General features: G+C 49.0%; 2 protein-coding genes across 3 annotated transcripts in view; one reads left to right on the top strand and one right to left on the bottom strand.

Moving 5' to 3' along the window:
• The window catches only part of MBD6 (methyl-CpG binding domain protein 6), a 34,337-nt gene extending 25,937 nt beyond the window's left edge, over positions 1–8,400 (bottom strand). The window contains exons 1-4 of the mRNA XM_028721304.2: positions 8,136–8,400; positions 3,196–3,345; positions 2,176–2,312; positions 1,520–1,622 (exon numbers count right to left, since the gene is read on the bottom strand). Coding sequence (XP_028577137.2) covers positions 1,520–1,622; positions 2,176–2,288 — 216 coding nt within the window. The 5' untranslated portion in view covers positions 2,289–2,312; positions 3,196–3,345; positions 8,136–8,400. The remainder of the gene's footprint in view (positions 1–1,519; positions 1,623–2,175; positions 2,313–3,195; positions 3,346–8,135) is intronic.
• Positions 8,401–12,752: 4,352 nt separating this feature from the next.
• Positions 12,753–17,926, top strand: part of DDIT3 (DNA damage inducible transcript 3) — a 7,347-nt gene continuing 2,173 nt past the window's right edge. For both annotated transcript variants that reach the window (XM_028721303.2, XM_028721301.2), the window contains exons 1-2: positions 12,753–12,904; positions 15,091–15,138. The gene's annotated coding sequence lies outside the window, so the exon portion shown is untranslated. The remainder of the gene's footprint in view (positions 12,905–15,090; positions 15,139–17,926) is intronic.

Below are 17,926 nucleotides of genomic sequence, written 5' to 3'. Positions count from 1 at the left end.
AGGTGTGTCCTAGCAGGCTCTGGTCACACAGAGTGAATGTCAGCAAAAGGCCTGTCTTGGGACTCTGTGTGAAGCTCCCTGGGGCATCCCTATTTCCCCCCAGAATCCTCTGCAACATGCAGAGGTTCTTTGGCAAATGACAGCTGACTCGGAACAGGTTTCCCTGAGGTGGAGAGCTGGACGGCCCCTGCACTGTGAGGAGCTAGGAATGTGCTGTTGGCAGAAGGGAGCCCTGGATGCACTGCCAGCTTCTGCTGCTGCTGAATGACAAGATCTGACCCCAACCAAGCCACACACACACTTTCTGTTCCTTTCCAAAATAGCTACTGGTGCTTAGTGTGGTGAACATGTCCCCGCTCACGGATCTAGCATGCAGCTCTTCAAATTAAAGGGCAGAATTTGGCAGAACTGTAGAGGGTCAGGCCTTTTTCTAGCCTGAGGATCACAGAGCAGGAATGCCCAAGCCAAACAGGGCAGCACCCACCTCTACAGCAGAAAACTCTCTGTTGTATGTACTCTCTGAAAGCTGTATTCTGCAGCCTTGAGATATTGTGCAGATTAAGCCAATTTGCCTTTTTTTCTCGTTTTGCCTCATTTAGTCTTCCCATAGAGAGCAGCAAGGAATAATAGGGCACTGGAGCCCCGTCCTTAGACCAGTAGAAATATTATCCCACAGCCCCCCTTCTCTTGGTTTCTGAGAATCAACCAGGCTCTGCTCTCATACATTTAAGTGTGCCTTTGCAACACCTAAGGCTAGAAACTTCCTTTAAAAAGGCTGGGAATCTTTAGGAAAGTGAATGCCACATCCAGCAATTCTTTTCAGCACTTGTGCAAAATTGCAGCATCCACACAACACTCCCCATATTTAATTCCCTGCAGTCTACCTCCACTGTCAGAGGCAGGATGCTGGGAATAGCACTCAGGTCCTGCTTGTGAGCTTCTCACAGGCTTATGGTTGGCCACTGTGAGGATGTTGCACTAGATGGACTGGTTTTCTGTATCCAGTTTCTGGGGCTGAATTACAAAGCTATGGAACGAGAGGTGCCTCCCCAGCCCACGTCTCTGGCCCGAATGGGCACTCTGCAGAAAGCACAAACAGTAATGGTGGCAGTGCTGGGCTGGTGGCCCTGTGCAAGTCTAGGGTTCCCAGCAAATGACCAACTCTCCCATTTTCTGAAATGAGGCCTGGCCACTAGCGGAAGAAGGGCCATGGCTCAGTGGTGAAACAGGTGCTTTGCATGCAAAAGGTCCGAGGTTCAAGCCTTCTCATCTCCAGGTCTAGTTGGCAATGTTCCCTTCTCAGAAAGCTCTGGAGAGCCCCTGCCAATTGGTGCAGAGGACACTGAGCTAGATTGGGCCCATGGGCTGACTCGGTGTAACACACCCTCCAAAATTCCTACTGTGAACCTTTGTTCTCCTTTCGTTATTCTCACTACTTGGGCAAAGGTTGAAAACCTCCAGGCCAGAGTCCACTGCTGGTGGCAAGCACAGTTTTGGTTCTCTCTCCCAAGTTCTGTACCTTATGCATGTTGAGGGGACACTCCAGGCCACACTTGCATGTGCCGTCCGCCAGCAGGTATGCACGAGTCTGCTCCAACGAAGCCAGGCTGGTGCCGCTGGGACTATGGGGGGAGGAGAGAAAGAAAGAAAGAAAGAAAGAAAGAAAGAAAGAAAGAAAGAAAGAAAGAAAGAAAGAAAGAAAGAAAGAAGTGTCAGGGGACTAGTACACCAGGGGGACGAACAAGAAGCTCACCACTGGCATCCATCTGTCTCCAGAGACAATGGAGTGCACCTCCGAGGGTGAAGTCAAAGTGTTGCGTTAGCAGCACCAAAGGGTGCAAGCCTGGACGCTGTGTATGGGGCTCCTGGGCTGCCCAGACAACAAGACCCCCCTCTTGGCCTCACTGATGTGGTCCAAAGGAAAGCAGAACAATACATTTGGCACCAGCTTGGCTGCAGGAGTTGCAGGAAGGAGGCGTACAAAGTGCTATCCAACCATCTTAGGGACTCCACTCTGGATTTGTGTAGGGTTTACTCCATAGCCTTTTCTTCTCCTGAAGATATCCCACAAGGCAGAGGAGGTTTAGGATCAGAGTTTCCCTTCTCCTAGATGGGCTGCCTTCCCAGGTGGATGAGCCCCATCTGCCCCATCACCAGATATAATGCCAGGCTTACCTGATATAGCGCACTCCACCCTCTTCCACCATGCGCTGCCAGCCCACGGGCACAGGTGTGACTGCCAGGCGCCCACCTCGATCCACAACAGAGCAATCATCGCCGCCATTCATTGTGCTCCCTCAGCACTTGGGCACCTGAAAAAACCCAGAGGGTCACCAAGATGGCAGGCACAACCACCTTGCCTGGAGAGGGGTGGGGGGGGAGGGAGGGAGGGAGGGAGGGAGGGCATGTAACCCAGTTGCAAACTTCTCAGGCCAACCCTAAGCTGGGAATGGTGCAGCCTAGTTGCACAGGCCACAAATGGCAAGACCTGATAGAATGGAGCTTCAAAGTAAGCTCCATTCTATCAGGTCTTGCCATTTGTGGCCTGTGCAACTAGGCTTCACCATCTGGAGAAGCCTCTGGAGAACGGTCACCCACCTAGAAAATGTGGCATCAGTTTTTGTGTAATCACCTCCAAGCCCCCCAACACACACACACCCCTACCTCCCTGGTGGACATTTTGGAAAAACAAAAACAGAGAGACACTGATTCTTTGCTAGCTTGAAAAGCTCTAGAAAATAACCAAGCTACGCCATCAGCAGAACCACACAGCAGAGTGCTTGCAGGGCTGGACCACTACAGTTTGCATGTGGAGGAATCACTGTACAGAGGGTTTGGAGAGGATTTTTTGCTTCATTTTTAAGCATAGGGGAGCATTAAGAAACCCTCGGCTTCCCTTACTACCACTTGCCATCTGAAGTGATACAGTCCCACAGGGACTCTGCGACATGCTTCTTTTCAACACAGAGATCAGCCTTTAGAATGAGGAAAGGAGGTGATAGCAGGGTGTCTGAGGTGAATCGGGGAGTCAGGCGCTGCACTCCCCAAGCCCCCACTGTCTGTCTGTTTCCTCTGCCCCCTCCCAACACTCCCTGGGCAGCTCTGACCTACTAAACTCCACCAGGAGGGAGCCGTGAAACGGCAAACAGCTGGCTGATCCTTTAATCCCAGATCTGCTCTGCCGATGGCTCCTACCTGCTCATGGCTGCAAACCTCACGGCAGGCGGCGTTAAGAGTGGGCACGATCCCTTCAGGCACTCATAGCCCAGCAGTCTCTCTTGTGGGGTCCGGGTGGGGTCCAGTGCAGCGAGCTCACACCCACTCTGCGGCCACGCTAGCCTACACCTGGAATGGAAGGAAGACATTGTTATGCCATCACTAAGGGGGGGGGGGGAGAGAAAGGAGATTCCCCACAGCCTTCCCCACGACAGGGACCGTGTGGGCCAAAGGTATTTGCTAAAGAGAAAGACAATGCTCAAGACCTGCCTATTTCACTAGGGCCCTTGTTAGGCCAGCAAAACCCCTCATTAAGCTCAGAGTTGAGGCACACTTAATTATTTTGTGCTGCAGAAGGTAGTCAAGCAAAGACTTCACCTGTAAAACATAACGCACCCGATCACATCCTGGTCAACTCATTGCTAATCATCCTGGAGTTAAGGCAACAACAGCCCACCCCTCCACCCCCTGGTTTTGAAATCCCAGTTGCTACGGTGGATTAGGATTTCAACTTCACCCACCTTGTAAAGAATGGGAGAATGCGGACACTCTCTTCCCACTCTGACTGCAAGTACGAGAGACTGGTTGAAAGGGTATAAAGGGAAACGAAGCCATGTAAAACCCTGGAGAACCCATGTGGAGATCCATCTTTGTCCACCTGACATCCATCCCAATCTCCAGGCAAAAGCCTTGGTCTACACATTCAGCAGAATGAGATCATAACGTCCCCCAATACAAACATGTCTTTGCAAGTTAAAAGTTGGCACATTTAGCCCAGCTGCAGTGCTAGCTTTCTGCTTGCAGGGAGCTGTTTATGGAGGGGAGCACTCATAAATGTCACCTGCCACCTCAGAGCTTCCCCCACCTTATTCTACAGCACCAGGTCAACATTTCCAGAGAGGGGGTAACTAAAAGGCAGGAGTCGTGCCTACTGATCTGGAAGACTACCTTTACTACATTGGTGAGCCACATTCCTTCATGAGCAACCTTCCAGGGGCTGCTTGTCAGTGGCAGGTGGGGGCAGAGGCAAAAAGTGAGTGGAGCCAGAAGCAAATATGGGCAGAGCAATCAACACAATTCTTACTTTTGTGCAGCAAACTACATTCCAGACAAACCCCAAAGTTTTCTATGCACCAGGGATAGGGATGCTGTGGCTCTCCAGATGTTGCTGGACTTCAACTCCCATCAGCCCCACCCAACATTGCCAATGGTCATGGATACATACAATGGTTGGGGTACAGCATCATCTTGAGGGCGCCAGGTTCCCCATCCCTGCTGTAGCACATCCACATAGAGGCATCTCTCCATCTTCCATCCAGGTAAGATACCTTCCAGCCTGGCGAAAGTACTCAAGGGGGGCATGGAGCTACACTAGTGAGGGGCATGGCTTGGGAGAGTCCTGGGGACCAGGAGTGTCTTATTTGGTCTCCAGGTTGGAGGTTCCCCATGCTCAGTCAAATTATGCACAAAGTTAAGCTATAGACTTGGTCCCACCTTGTGGGACTGAAAAGGTGTCATGATGGCCATCAAGTTGGATGGCTTTTAAAAGAGGAGCAAATAAAATCATGGAAGAGACTATCACTGGCTATTAGCCATACTAGCTAGGTTCTTGCTCCACCATCAGAGGCAGATTGCCTCTGAATACCAACAGAGCTGATCCGATGTTTTTATCCTTGCTGTGCTGCAGGATATTCTGCAATGTAGCAGTAAATTACCAGGTGAATAATAATAATAAATAATAATAATAATAATAATAATAATCATCATCATCATCATCATCTATTATTTATACCCCGCCCATCTGGCTGGGCTTCCCCAGCCACTCTGGGCGGCTTCCAACAAAATATTAAAATACAATAGTCTGTCAAACATTAAAAGCTTCCCTAAACAGGGCTGCCTTCAGATGTCTTCTAAAAGTCTGGTAGTTGTTTATCTCCTTGATATCTGAAGGGAGGGCGTTCCACAGGGCGGGTGCCACCACCGAGAAAGCCCTCTGCCTGGTTCCATGTAACTTAGCTTCTCGCAGCGCGGGAACCGCCAGAAGGCCCTCGGAGCTGGACCCCAGTGTCCAGGCAGAACGATGGGGGTGAAGAGGCTCCTTCAGGTGAAGCTTTAGCCCATACTGCAGCCTCACACCAAGAAACTTCGGCTGTTGATCTTCAACTCTCAGTAGAGGAAAAGAGTGGCTACCTGAATGGGTGCTAAAGTCCGCAATGGGACAAGTTTTTCTGCAGAGATGCGCAGATGTCATACAGCTGGTGTTCAGGTACAAAAGGTCAGAGAGCGTAAGAGGACAGCAGCCTTACAAGTCAGTTCAAAACAGATAGTACCCCACAAAATGCCTGCAGGTTACCAGCCCATCTGCTCACACAAACTTGTACTACAGTTTACAGACCATCTTCACCTGCTTTCATAAAGCTTCTCTGAGTGGTTCCCTGGAGGCAATTCTTACACACCCCAGACAGTCAGGAAAATTGTTATTTTGAAACTAGGAAATCTAAGCCCATTAAGACAGCTCTGGATTAGAGAGTAGGCTGTACAACAGGTCAAATACCACCTCAGAGCCGTCTTAAAACCCTAATGGCAAATAGAAGTCAACATTAGGGTTGCCAACAGGAAAACCAACAACAGCATTGCCTGTTTTAGTGCCTTTAAAAGCTGCTTGATATGTAGAAATCAGAAGAAAGAGCAGAGCAACCATGGATCAGTTTAAAAGCTGACAACCATAGTCACCTCGAACAGCTCCATCTGAACATGTCAAACTCAGAAATCCAGGAAAAACATACCAGAAAGGGTTAATAATAGAGGCAGTAGCATGCCAACAACTGGCTCCATCTCCTGCCACTCATTGGTAGAGCCAGATGTGGGTGGGGTTAAGCCACTATAAAAATTAAGCCTCCTGCCTCAAGCCAACTAGTTATGGGAAGGCTAGTGGAGGGGAGAAGGCAGAATGCTAGCCTGCCCAACTGAGGAATCATCCTAGAAGGTTGAGACAGTAGGAGAGGTGAAACATTTCTCCCTTTCAGAGAGTTGTATGGTATTTACCTTGCAACCTCTGAGAAAGCAGGGAGTGATTTTTTATCTCAAAAAGACCAAAGAGGGAAAGAGGGAAAACTGGAATGATAGCAAAACACCCTCCTTCTTTAATTAAGCAGGATTTGTCTTTCGAGACGGACAGATGCCAACATTATTTGTAGCTGCCCTTGAGACTAGGTGCAGCATAGAGGGAAACCTGCATTCTGCACCCAGGAAAGATCGCTGTGGGAGGAACTGTTGGGAAGAAGCAGCCAGATCCTCAAATGACAGTGCCCTGGAAAATGCTTAGACTCTCTTGGTTCTGCTCCTTGGGGATCCAGGGGTGGAACGTATAAAAACCATGTAAGGGCCTCACAGCAGAAGCCTATTCTGACCTGTGGCGAGAGAATGGGAAAGTGAATATTATGCTACTGGCACAGGGTAACCCTGGCTGTTTGATATGCTTCATTGTCTAGCTATGTGATCTGGCTCTTCTAAAATGGCATATATTTTAAGTTCAATGGCATGTGGAGAAAAGGGTAGGCCTCTCATGTATTATATTGCTGGTACTCTGATTATTGAAACACAAGGCCAGGTCTGATTATATTCTGCAAGGTGTTGGACATTCTGTTTTTACCATTTCCAACAAATGCACATCTAGAATTTGCCCAAAACCACGACACAGACCAGAAACAGAGGAGACTCAAACACAGCTCTTTTGTGGCATACACTTCAACCCTATTTTGAAAAGCCCTGAGGTACCTTGAGGAATGAAGCAGCAATAAACTAGAGACAATAAGCCTTTGCTATTAATTGCCACTGCCTGGATCCATGCAAGCCAGTCCCCTTCAGCAGGAACCAACTGCTATCCAAATGTCCCATTTGGACATTTTAGGTGCCCTGGCTACCCAGAAGTTTCCCTGTTAGATGAAGAACAAGCAGGACAACAACATGACAGAACTTGTAAAAATATTGGCAGCTGTCCATCTTGAACTGGTGAGCAGCCAAGGGCAGCTGTGTGATTTGGAGCAAAGACCCTAGGCTTGGAGGGGTCCCACGTCCTACTCTGCCTCGGACTTGCCACAGTGACCACAAGAAAACACATTCACCTCTTATTTCAGCCTGAATTATTCAGGAAGCTGCAGTCTCCTGAGCAGTCCCCTTTTTGTGCACTTAATACCTCTGAAATCCCACTTCTACTCAGCTCAGAGACTGTGTGTGTGTGTGTGTGTGTGTGTGCATGAGTAGGGGCAGATTCGGATTGGAGGAGAAGCTCTCTCCTTACCACCACACCCCCACTCAACAAGACCTGAAATTTACCAACACAAGATTGGGAAATGTGCAGAGACCCAGTTCCTGTCGCTGTGTGAGCCCTTTTGTAGGAAATTATAGTTGTGGTGGGTCATCCTTCTTATCCCAAAGAACTTGCCACCTGCTGTTGGGTGTCTGAAAAGTGGGGAGGGGGGAATCAAAAGTAGGGGCGGTGCTTCTACTAGTGTTGGCCCTACTCTTTTCCTCCAGCTGAATTGGGCAGAGTGAGGCCTGGACACCGCCTCCACCTCCAGGGAGGCAGAGGGCAGCCAACCCCTTTCCGACCTTAGCACTTCGTGCGTGCACCCGGATTTGGGGTGGGTGGGAAGGTGCCTGCTGGAATCGCCGCCCGAGATTTCATTCCCGGCTTCTCCCCCTTCGCTGCCCTCCGCCAAGCCGCCTTTTCTCTGCCCCCACCGCCCCGCTCTCTTCCCTAACTCCGGCAGAAGTTTGAACTGTCAAGAGGAGCTGGCGGGGTGGGCGAGGGTGGGCCACGGGCTCGCCTCCGGGCGCTGGCGGTCCCGGTGCCCGTGCCAAGTGCACCACCCGGCGCGGCTGCTGCCGAGAGTGCCCGGGGCCCCCTTGGCACTTACCTCGGTTCATGATGCCCCTTCCCCAGCTGCTGCTGCTGCTGCTGCTGCAGGCTCCAACTTGTCCCCCGCCCTCCCGGGGGCTCCGGGTGGCGCCCCCCGCCGCGGCGGGTGCTGGGTGGGTGGGGGGTCAGGCTGCAGGGGCTCGCGGGTGCTCTCCGCCCCCACCCACCCCCAGCGCCTGTCTCGCTCGCTCCCTCCCCCCGGACTCGGTGCCAGGAAGAGGAGGGGGTTGAGCAAGGAGCTTCCTCCCTGGCATGCGCACTGGGGGCCGGGTGGGGGTGGGGAGCAGCCCTGGGAATTCCGCTCCCGTCTTCCTCCGCTGCGCGCTCAGGGCGCACGAGCGGCGCTGGGCGCACGGGGCTCGCGGTAAAACGCGGCCCGGGCTTCGGGGGCTGAGTCGAAGTCCCGGCGCGGAAGGCGGAGCGGCGCTGCAGGATCCCCCTGGCGTGCTGCTTTAATACCGTGCCGCCCCTCTCTTCTCCTAAGGAGCGCTGGAAATCAAGCTGCCCTCCGTGGCGCCCCGGCTGAGCCACAGAGTGGCTGCCAAGTGGGGCGTGTGGGTTTTTGGTCAGAGCAGAAACCTCGGGGTCGCGTATTTCCTCGTCTCCCCGCCCCGGCATTGCACCGAGAAAGGGGCGCACTGCTCGAGGAGGACTAGTGGTGCAGCAATTAAAAAACTGCTAAGCAGGTCCGGTGTGGCTTCTAATTGGATAGGGGACCGTGTGTTGAGATGCCTGCATTGCAGGGGGTTGGACTAGATGACCCTCTGGATCCGTTCAAAGTATGCAAACTTTGATTCAATTACTGTTTCACACCCACACCCCTATTCTTCTCTGTGTCACACGCACACTCGGATAAGAAGTCAACAAAGTGTTGAGTTCGTACAGAGTTGTGCAGACCATTACAGTGAGACTGTGTGCTTTCAAGTTACACCTACGATCTATACTGTCAAGACACAGCAGGTCAAGGGATTGCCCGGTGAGAGACCAGAGAACCAAGTTTGTCCATATCACAATGCAAGAAGTGGTAGCAACTTTGAAGGGAGGATTTAATATCTAAGTCTTGGGATATTAAGTGTACTCGCTTGAAGTATGCTGCTATGTGGTGGGGGGAGAGAATGTTGCCTCCATACCCAGACTGTCAGCTTACTTGAACACTGTTGCCAATAGAAAGCTGAACTACAGTTCATGTTAAGAAACATTGCCTTGCTGGGTCAAAGCAAAGGTCCATCGGTTTCTGTGATACTCACAAACAGGTCCCAGCATCAGCATTTGGAGGTGCCCTGCCTCTCAATGTGGCCAGCTCCATTTAGCTGTTGTGACTAGTAACAGTTCATAGACCAGTCCACTATAATTAGCTACACTTTATAGCAAGCTTCCCCAGGTGTTTTTGACTACAGATCCCTTCATCCTGACCAATGGTTTGAGTTGTAATAAAAAAAAATCCAGAAGGCACCAGATTGGTTGTGCTAAACCAGGGGTGGGGAAATTGTGGCCCTTAGATGTTGTTGAACTCCAGTCAATGAGGCTAATGGTCAGGGGTGATGTGAGCTGGAGTCCAAAAACCTGTGGGGGGCCACAGGTTCCCTGTCCCTGTAAACTAATGGTCCTTGCCATTCCTTGTGTCAGTGATCCTTGTGTGTGGTAGTGCTTATGACTATAAACATGGTATGATTACCTTAGAAAAGTGAGGAACAAGCTGGCAGTCTAAGACCCGGTTTACATGGGCAGGGCTGATGAAAGGCTGGTACAGGTTTGTACACACATGACCCTGTTGGGTATTACGTAAATATTAAAGTACTGAAGAGGAAATCTAAGTGTTACACATGCAGCTTATGAAAGACATAGCAGAACATTAGTCAGGGATTGAAAGGGTGCAGGAAGTGGACACTGGGGTTTGGGACACTTGCAGGGCACACAATTTATGGGATAAGCAGGGAGTTGTATGAGAACAGCTGGCATAGTAAATGGAGAGAAACCTGCAGTTATGGTTCAGGGGGCCAAGGTGGCAACATCTGAGTCATGTTTGGTGGTATAGCAGGAAATCACTTTAATGAGTATTAATAAATCACCTATGTCCAGTCCCCATCCTGCCACAAACTCCCAGTGTGATCCTAATCAGAATAAGTCTCATGTTGGAGTTGGAGGATTCCATGCAACTCCCACATTCAAAAGGCTTATTTGAGTCAAATCTATGGATGGTTCACTACAGCAGACACAGCTAGTCTGAGTGACCCAGAGATCCGCCATAATGAAGTCACAAATTGGTGCATCTCATTTCAATGGACCTGCTCCCAATGCAGAACAATGGAGCTGGAAAAAGTGGGGGCCATTATTAGTAGACTATAATAGACTAAAGGATGCTTTATGTTATTAAACCATTAGCCAGGGGAAAAACTAGGCTTTATTTCACCCAGGTCAAAGGCCCCGTTTGGCACACATACCTCCAGTATTTGAATCTGGATTTGAATTTGACTCTTTGGTTTAAATCTGTGTAGGTTTTAAAAGACAGAGCAGGGGTTGTCAAATGATGTTCAGCAGAACACTGTTTGTGTAGCTTATGTGGAGTCCTCAGTGAGATCGGTAATGGAAGGCGAGGCTACTTCCAAATCAGTTTTGCCTGCCCGTTTACCCACAACCAATCGTCCTCTGCAAAGTTGCATTGGGCATGTCTGACAGTGTACTCTTAGTCTGCATGGGCCTAGCTCACCAAGCCTGGCTAGCACACACTGCACACAGAGTATGCAGACTAGAGTGGCCCCAGAATCTTCCACAACATGCAGGAGTTTCAGGGAAGACAGAGAGGTGTTCCGTGGCAGACAAGTAGATGAACAAAGGATTAATTGAAGACAGAACATTTGACAGCAGCAGTAACTGGTCATGAAAGCTCAGGAACTGCATGAAATACAACTGGGAGATCAACAATATCAACATTGCATGTCTACTGAAGGTGACCTTCAAAAGCAATTCTAACTCCTCTTATTTAAATGTTCAGGCCTGTTTAACAAATCCAAGTAGCACTCCCATTTTGGTGTTTTGCTTGAAAATTACATTCATTTTGATGAAACCTTTATAAAAGATTTAGGACTGGCATCTGGTATATTGTTTTAGCCAATTTTTAAGTAAAATAGTAAGCATGGATACTGAAAGCAATGAGACTTTATTGTATGACCTAAAATAGCAAGTCTGACAGCCACTTATGTTAAGTAGCCTTAACTGTCACACCAGGACCAATTATGGAGGAACTCTTTATCCTGAACCCATTTTGTGGGGGGAGAAGTGAGGCAGTTGATAATGTTCCTGTTTTATGTCTCTCTTTCCAGACCATCACCACCTCTATAACCAGGGTGGGATACTCTTAATGTGGTGTGCACATGCTCATAAGAAGTCCGACAATTTGTCATTTGAAATCTTAAAACACATTACATGGAAGCAAATCAAACTGTTAGAACTGGGCTGCACTTGGCCACCTCCTCTCTTTACCTCTTATGAGATTCCTCCTCCTGGAGGCATGTTTAGAAATTTCTTTTTTAGGAATGCAACACTGCATTATTTAACTAGATTTGTAAAAACCCCCACTTATGAACAAAGTGTTAGTCCACAGGCAAAAACGTTCTTTTTCAACCAAGCCTTGGGCTGTTTAAACAGTTCTATATCCTTTTAAATGTGTGTAGGGGTATTGGTTTGTTCTTATTATGCACTTTGTGGTTTTATTCTGTATTTTTATACCATGAACCCCCCTGAGATCTTTGCATGTAATATTTTTTTTAAAAATTGTTACTTTTTATTTTTAATAGGACTACAAGTACACGGGCGGAATTCAGCTCTTTAAAAGGTATTCCTCCTCCTTTCTCACACATTGAGATGGCCGCCTGCTGTGACCACCTTAAAAACAAAGAAATGTGGTTTTTCCCCATTCCAGAACCGTTGTTTTATTCACATGCACATTTATGCATTTATTACATAAAGCTGAGGCGGTGAACAGACTTTAAGGTTTCTCTGGTCGAGCAGCGAATTATTTTGTCGTTGTTGCCGCTGTCACTCGTCACTCGCTCCGCATGGAGGCCGCAGACGGGCCAGTGCGCGGCCCGCAGGCGCCGCTTCCGCTCCCTCCCCGGGGAGGCCTGGCCCTTTAAGGGAGCGGCGGGCGGGGCGTGACGTCACGAGGCTTTCCCAGCGGTCCTTCCCCTCCCCCCGCCCGGCCTCCTCGACGCAGCTCGGCCTAGTCCTTTCTGAGGGCGCTCTGGCAGTTCGCGGGTGGCCGGGCGGGGCGAGGGAACCAGGCGCGCCCGGTGTGAGAGGAGCCCTGAGAGGCCCAAGGTCGCGGCTCGGGCCTCGGCCTCGGCCGCCGCCGGTTACCAGGACGTTGCATCACCCTCCCCGCATGACTCACCTCCTTCAGACTCGTGACCCTGACGGGAGGGAGGGAGGGGAGGGGAGGAGTCACTTCCGGGGGCGACGCGGCAGTCTCCGCCACCTCCCGCCCTTGGGGAGGCGGGGCGCGGCGGAAGGGCGGCGGCGGTTGGGCGGGCGCGCTCCTCCCGAGGCGGGGGCCGGCGCCGCCGATTGGCCGCGGGTGGCGCAAGGGTTGCGTCATGCGGGGGCGGTGGGCGGGGCCGCGCTCAGAGGACCAGCCTGAGCCGAGGACGCGCCTGGCAGTTGGAAGCCGGCAGCCGCGCAGCGAGGAAGAGAATGAGCCGTGAGGGGAGGATGAGCCGAAGCCAGCAGCTGGGGGACCGGATCGCGGGAGAGAAGGGGCCGCGGAGGAAGGTGCGAGGGGAGCGGGGGGGGGGCGCCTGGGGGGGTAGTTTCAAAACGGGACCTCCAGCGCCGCTCACTCAAGGAACTTGGTTCCATGCTTTCTCCCTGCTTCGCAAGTAAAAATAGGCTTGCTTTTTTGAGGCGGGTGTCTCCGCGCTGCCAACGCGCTCCTAGGACTGGGAAGCGAAAGGGGGGAAATAGCCCCCGCCCGGACTTCATTCAGAGTTTGAGCCCCCAGTCAGCGTGGCTTCCCCTGCCCCCTAAACACGCAGGGATGGGGCACTCTGCTTTTAACTGGGTGCCCCTAAAGACCATTGTGCCCTTGCTTTCTCCCCAACCCCGCTCTCCACACAAAGAGAGCAAAAAGCTTCATTGGATGGGCGAGAATGAAAAAATAAAGATGGAAGAGGCTTTATTCGTAGTTTTTAGGGGTGCTGATGTGTAAAGAAGGGTGTCCCCATTAAGCAAAAATCCAAATACTACAACTGAGGGAATTGCAAGTTTAGCAATGAATTCAGTGAACATGGGCACAGCTTTTTATTTTAAAAATTGTCCTGGGAGCCCTGTTTTTCCATTGCCTTTTGCTGGCATTGATATATTTCAGTGTTACTGTATCTGCTGAGCTAACGGAAGGAAGATAGCTGTTGTACCGGGTGGTGGACAAACCCCCTAAATTTTCCTCGTTCGCTTCACTTCCAACATGGAGAGGGAAACACTTACTGGTTTTGTGTGCTAAAATAGCTTGGAATTATGGGCTCTCTGCCCGCTCTTGAGGCTACATCCTTTCAGACAGCTGTACGTACTGTTGGTTTCTGCCAAGAGATGTTGGAGCGCAGCCTTTTTCACTGCGAGCCATTCTGTGGGTTTAGAAAACAAAACCTGCCTTCTGTGAGAATTTAGGGGTGCCTCAGAGGAGAGGGAAGCAGGATGCCTCAGTTCTCATTTATGCAAGCAGTAGCCCCTGTAAAAGACTGCAAAGCTGCCTGCTGGGGCACGCGGATGACTTGAAATGCCTGTTCGCATGGCTCCTTGGGGATCCTTTTCTCCCCCAACAGGCTGCATAACAGTTCCTCGATCCCCAACTCTTGTGGTTTGTTGCATCACTCAGGGCTGATGAAAACCTGTGGTGCATCCCTGGTGCATGCTGCATTCCTGTGGGGTTCATGCCACTGTTGCTGCCTTGCTCTTCAACTCGGGGCAGTGCAGGGTGTCCTTTGATCTGTCTAGAGGACCCTTGCAGAAGAAATAGGGGGTAAAGTCTCTGTACAGAGAGAGATAAGTGGCCTTCTGACAATTTTCTTAAAACAATATTTCAGGCAGCTTAATTTCAGGACCTTTGCATTTTGTCAAAAGGTAGTCTCTATACAAATCATAGGTTTTAAAAAAATTGTGAGGCCATATCCTGGATCGTCCAAGGTCTTGAGCAGTGCCATACAGTGGGTAGAGTTGGACCTGTGTCAAAACCTCTGCTCATCTGTTAAGTTCATTTGGTGACCTTTGGCCAGTCACTATCTCAGCCTCACCTATTGTGCAAAGAAAGCTCAATGGAAATAATTGTATGCTGTGCCAGGTTTTTGGATTGGTGGGATACTAACATAATACATTTCTCTCTCATAGTTCTCCCAGCTGCACAATGGATGCATAAAGAGTGATAACTCTAAAATGATTCAAAATCACTGAGCCTCAGTTTTGTTGTCGAAAAGGGCCTGAGCATAGAACTTCACAGTATCAGCTGCAGCCAATAACACAACCATTACAAGGGGAAAGTCATGGGTTATCTGCATTTGGCAGTCTCTAATTCTGCCGGGTTCTGTTATTTCAGAACACCGAGACTTCAGAGACCCTTAGGTACACTACTTTATTGAAAGGGATCAATGCAGTGCATCGCTTCTTGAATTTACTTTGCCTCTGGGGTTGGAAGAAGGAAGGAGTTAGTTTCCAAGCATGTGAGAGCAATGGGCACTCCCTTCGAAAACAGAAGCAAAGCACAGTACAGTATCTTAAGAACTGATGGAAACAATCTGTAAGAGGGCTGTGCCACAGCGCCATTCCACCTTGCTGCATAGCTTAAAGTGATAGGTGTTGCCTGGGTATATTTCTCTCTGCTACCTCTGCAGTGGAAATGGAACAAGATCAGATCTTTATGCGGTGACATCAGTAGTCAAAATAATAAGTCTCTCCTCTTTTTCCCACAGCTTCGAATGAAAAATCGCATCCTAATACACCATCACACTTGAAAACTGGTAAGAATACTTTATTCTGATTTCTGCAATGAATCAAAAAAGGAAGGCCCTTAGACTTCATAGAGTGAGGTGTACGGCTCTCCTACAGGCAGTCCGTGTATTTAGACAACACATGTTGGACTTTGGATGAAGGGGCTGCTGTCCTGTTTTGCTTGGATGTAAGGACTGTTGAACTCAAGTAGGGCTGAACCTCCGGAGTAAACATTCATTACGTTTGTGTCACAGCTTGTCAGTTTCTATGACACAGTATCTGACTGCAGCTTCACTGATGCAAACAGGTACTGTTTAGCCAAGCAGAGAAATGCAGTGGGATGTAATGGGCATTGGGAGAATGGGGTGCATGGAACTAACAATGCAAGTAAGTAACCTGTTCCTATTTAACCATTGCAGGAACATTTAGAGTTGGCTGGCCTTTGTTCATGTGAATGCAGCTCTGGCCATCCCAGGTCTACCATAAGTGAAACCTGAGGGAACCAGAGCAATGTTGTTTTGAGAGGGGGGTGGCTGAAGGAGATGAGGTTCTGTAAGCAGGAGTCCACTCACATGATTTTGGATACAACCCTATATTTGCAGGGTGCTTTCTCCTTTGATGGAACGAACTCAAGGTTGCATTTAGCTGTGTCCTGGGAATTATTCTATCTGTGCATTAATTAGGTTCCGCCTTGTTTAGTTTCAGTTGCTGTACTTCAGGCCATAGCCCTGGAACCTGTGTCTGGACTGCATCTTAAAATAGACAGTATTCCTTACAATGTCTTGTTAGGTAATACTTTAAAACAAGGCTTTACCTCCACTGGGACAAATCTGTAAAATAAAACCCTAATCAGCATTATCTCGTGATTCTATGATTATATCTCAGAGCAAGGGAGAAACCATTTCTGTTTTCTGCTGTGTTCCAGGACATCTCCTGGAGAAAAGCAGCTGACACAAACATCTTTTTAAAAAAATAAATAACTAAGCAACTGTGTATCATGCTTCTAGAAAAGAATTTGTATGACTTCCATTGCTCAGCAGGTTATCCATGCCTTGCCCTCTAGCAGGCAAGGGGCCCCCTCACCACCAGGTGATGATGGACTCTTTACCTGCCATCAGCCCCAGCCAGCATGGCCAATAGTAAGGTAATACGGGAGTTGTAGTTCAGCAGCAACTGAAGAGCCACGTGCCCCCTTGCCTTCCTCTAGACTAGTCTGTGTTATAATCACCAAGTCAGAGAGTAATGCAACTGAAGAATGGCACTTCTACTCAAGGCATGTTCCAGCCTGCCCCAAGGCCACAAAGAAAGGAAATGCTTAACATCTGAGGCTGCAGGAATGCTTGGCTTGGCACTCACAGACTGTCTTGTGACAGTGACTCAGCTCTTATTTCCAGCATGAGAGATTTCCAGTGTGAAAGGTAGTGAGATGTTAACATCTGTGCTGGTCTCCCTGGGCAGGATACCTTATGCCCCTAGGAAAGGTCATGAATATGAGGTGTGCACACTGTAGCCAGCCATGCAGAGAAACACCAGTTTCCTAAACTAGTTTTAAAAACATCCTTTGAATAAGGAAAGTAACTTCAAAAACTCTGTAAGGCACATGTGGCAGTGGAAGTCTTCAGGGATGGTGTACTTCTACAGTGTGATCTTTGCTCAGAAGCAAGCCCCACTGTTTAGTGAGTTTTCCTCTTAAGTACATATACCAGAAAAGGGAAAGGGGAACCTGTGGCTGTTCAGATGTTATTGGGCTCCTATCAACCACAGCTAGCATAGTGATGTTCAACGACAATGGGAGCTGCATATGGAGGACTACAGGTTCCCCACCATAGGAGTGTAGCCACATCGTAATTGTAGGCTACAAGCTTCATTGGCTTCATGTGCATATCAAGACTATTGGCTGGCATCTGTCTGTTTTGAGAGACAATGGAGTATTACTGAGCCAATAGCAACATTTATTGAATTGGAATGGGTTTGAGTACTTCAGGGAGTTGTCAAGTCAGTAAGTTGTGTTTTAAGATGGCTGAGCTTCCAGTGTCACTCCTGAACTCATCTATATTTTTGGAAAGTGGTTTTTATGGTTATGATGCATTTAAACACCACCTGAGATATCATCATCAAATTTCTGCATGGTGGTTCCAGAGATAAAGGAGAAAGGTATTCTATGTTTGAATACCTGTGGACACCATTTTGAATCAAAATGAGACTGAACCTTTCAAAACTGCTCTATTTTTTTGGTTTCTTAGAATTCCCAATCAACATTCAATATGAAATAGCTTCGAAACAGCTAATAGCAACATCATTTCTAAATTGGTGACACCTTTTGTGCTCTTTCAGTTCTATAACTAAAAGGTCTGAACCAAAAGTAGCCATCCTGTAGTATTGATCCATCTCAGCACTCTTGGTGGCCTGTAATCCTTTAATTGTGCTGTGCTTGCATAAGATTTTTTTTCTAAGACCTCTCCCAGTGTGGTTAGGCCACAGAATGGTGCCAAGCCACCCTCCTTGTCAGTGCAGAATAGGAGGCTGTCTTTCCAGTAGAATGAAGCACACCTCTTGCTTCCTGTTCCCATGTGAAAGCTAGTGCTGTTTGAATGGCAGAAACTGGATGGGGGAGATGCTCTACCCAGTCATTTCTATAGCATAGCCCCTTTTTTATCTGGCATTCATTGTCAAGGACCAGGGAGACCCTGGCTCAAATCCCCATTCAGCCATGAAGCTGACTTGGGCCAGTCACTCTCAGCCTGACTTAATTCACAGGGATAAAAGGTATCCCTGGATAAAATGGGAGGCAGGGGGAGAACCTCAAGGGGGCTTACA

The sequence above is a fragment of the Podarcis muralis genome, chromosome 2 (assembly GCF_964188315.1).
Source record: "Podarcis muralis chromosome 2, rPodMur119.hap1.1, whole genome shotgun sequence".
Lineage (NCBI taxonomy): Eukaryota > Metazoa > Chordata > Lepidosauria > Squamata > Lacertidae > Podarcis > Podarcis muralis.
Note: the sequence above shows the minus strand (reverse complement) of the source record. Positions and strands in the feature narration are given on the sequence as shown.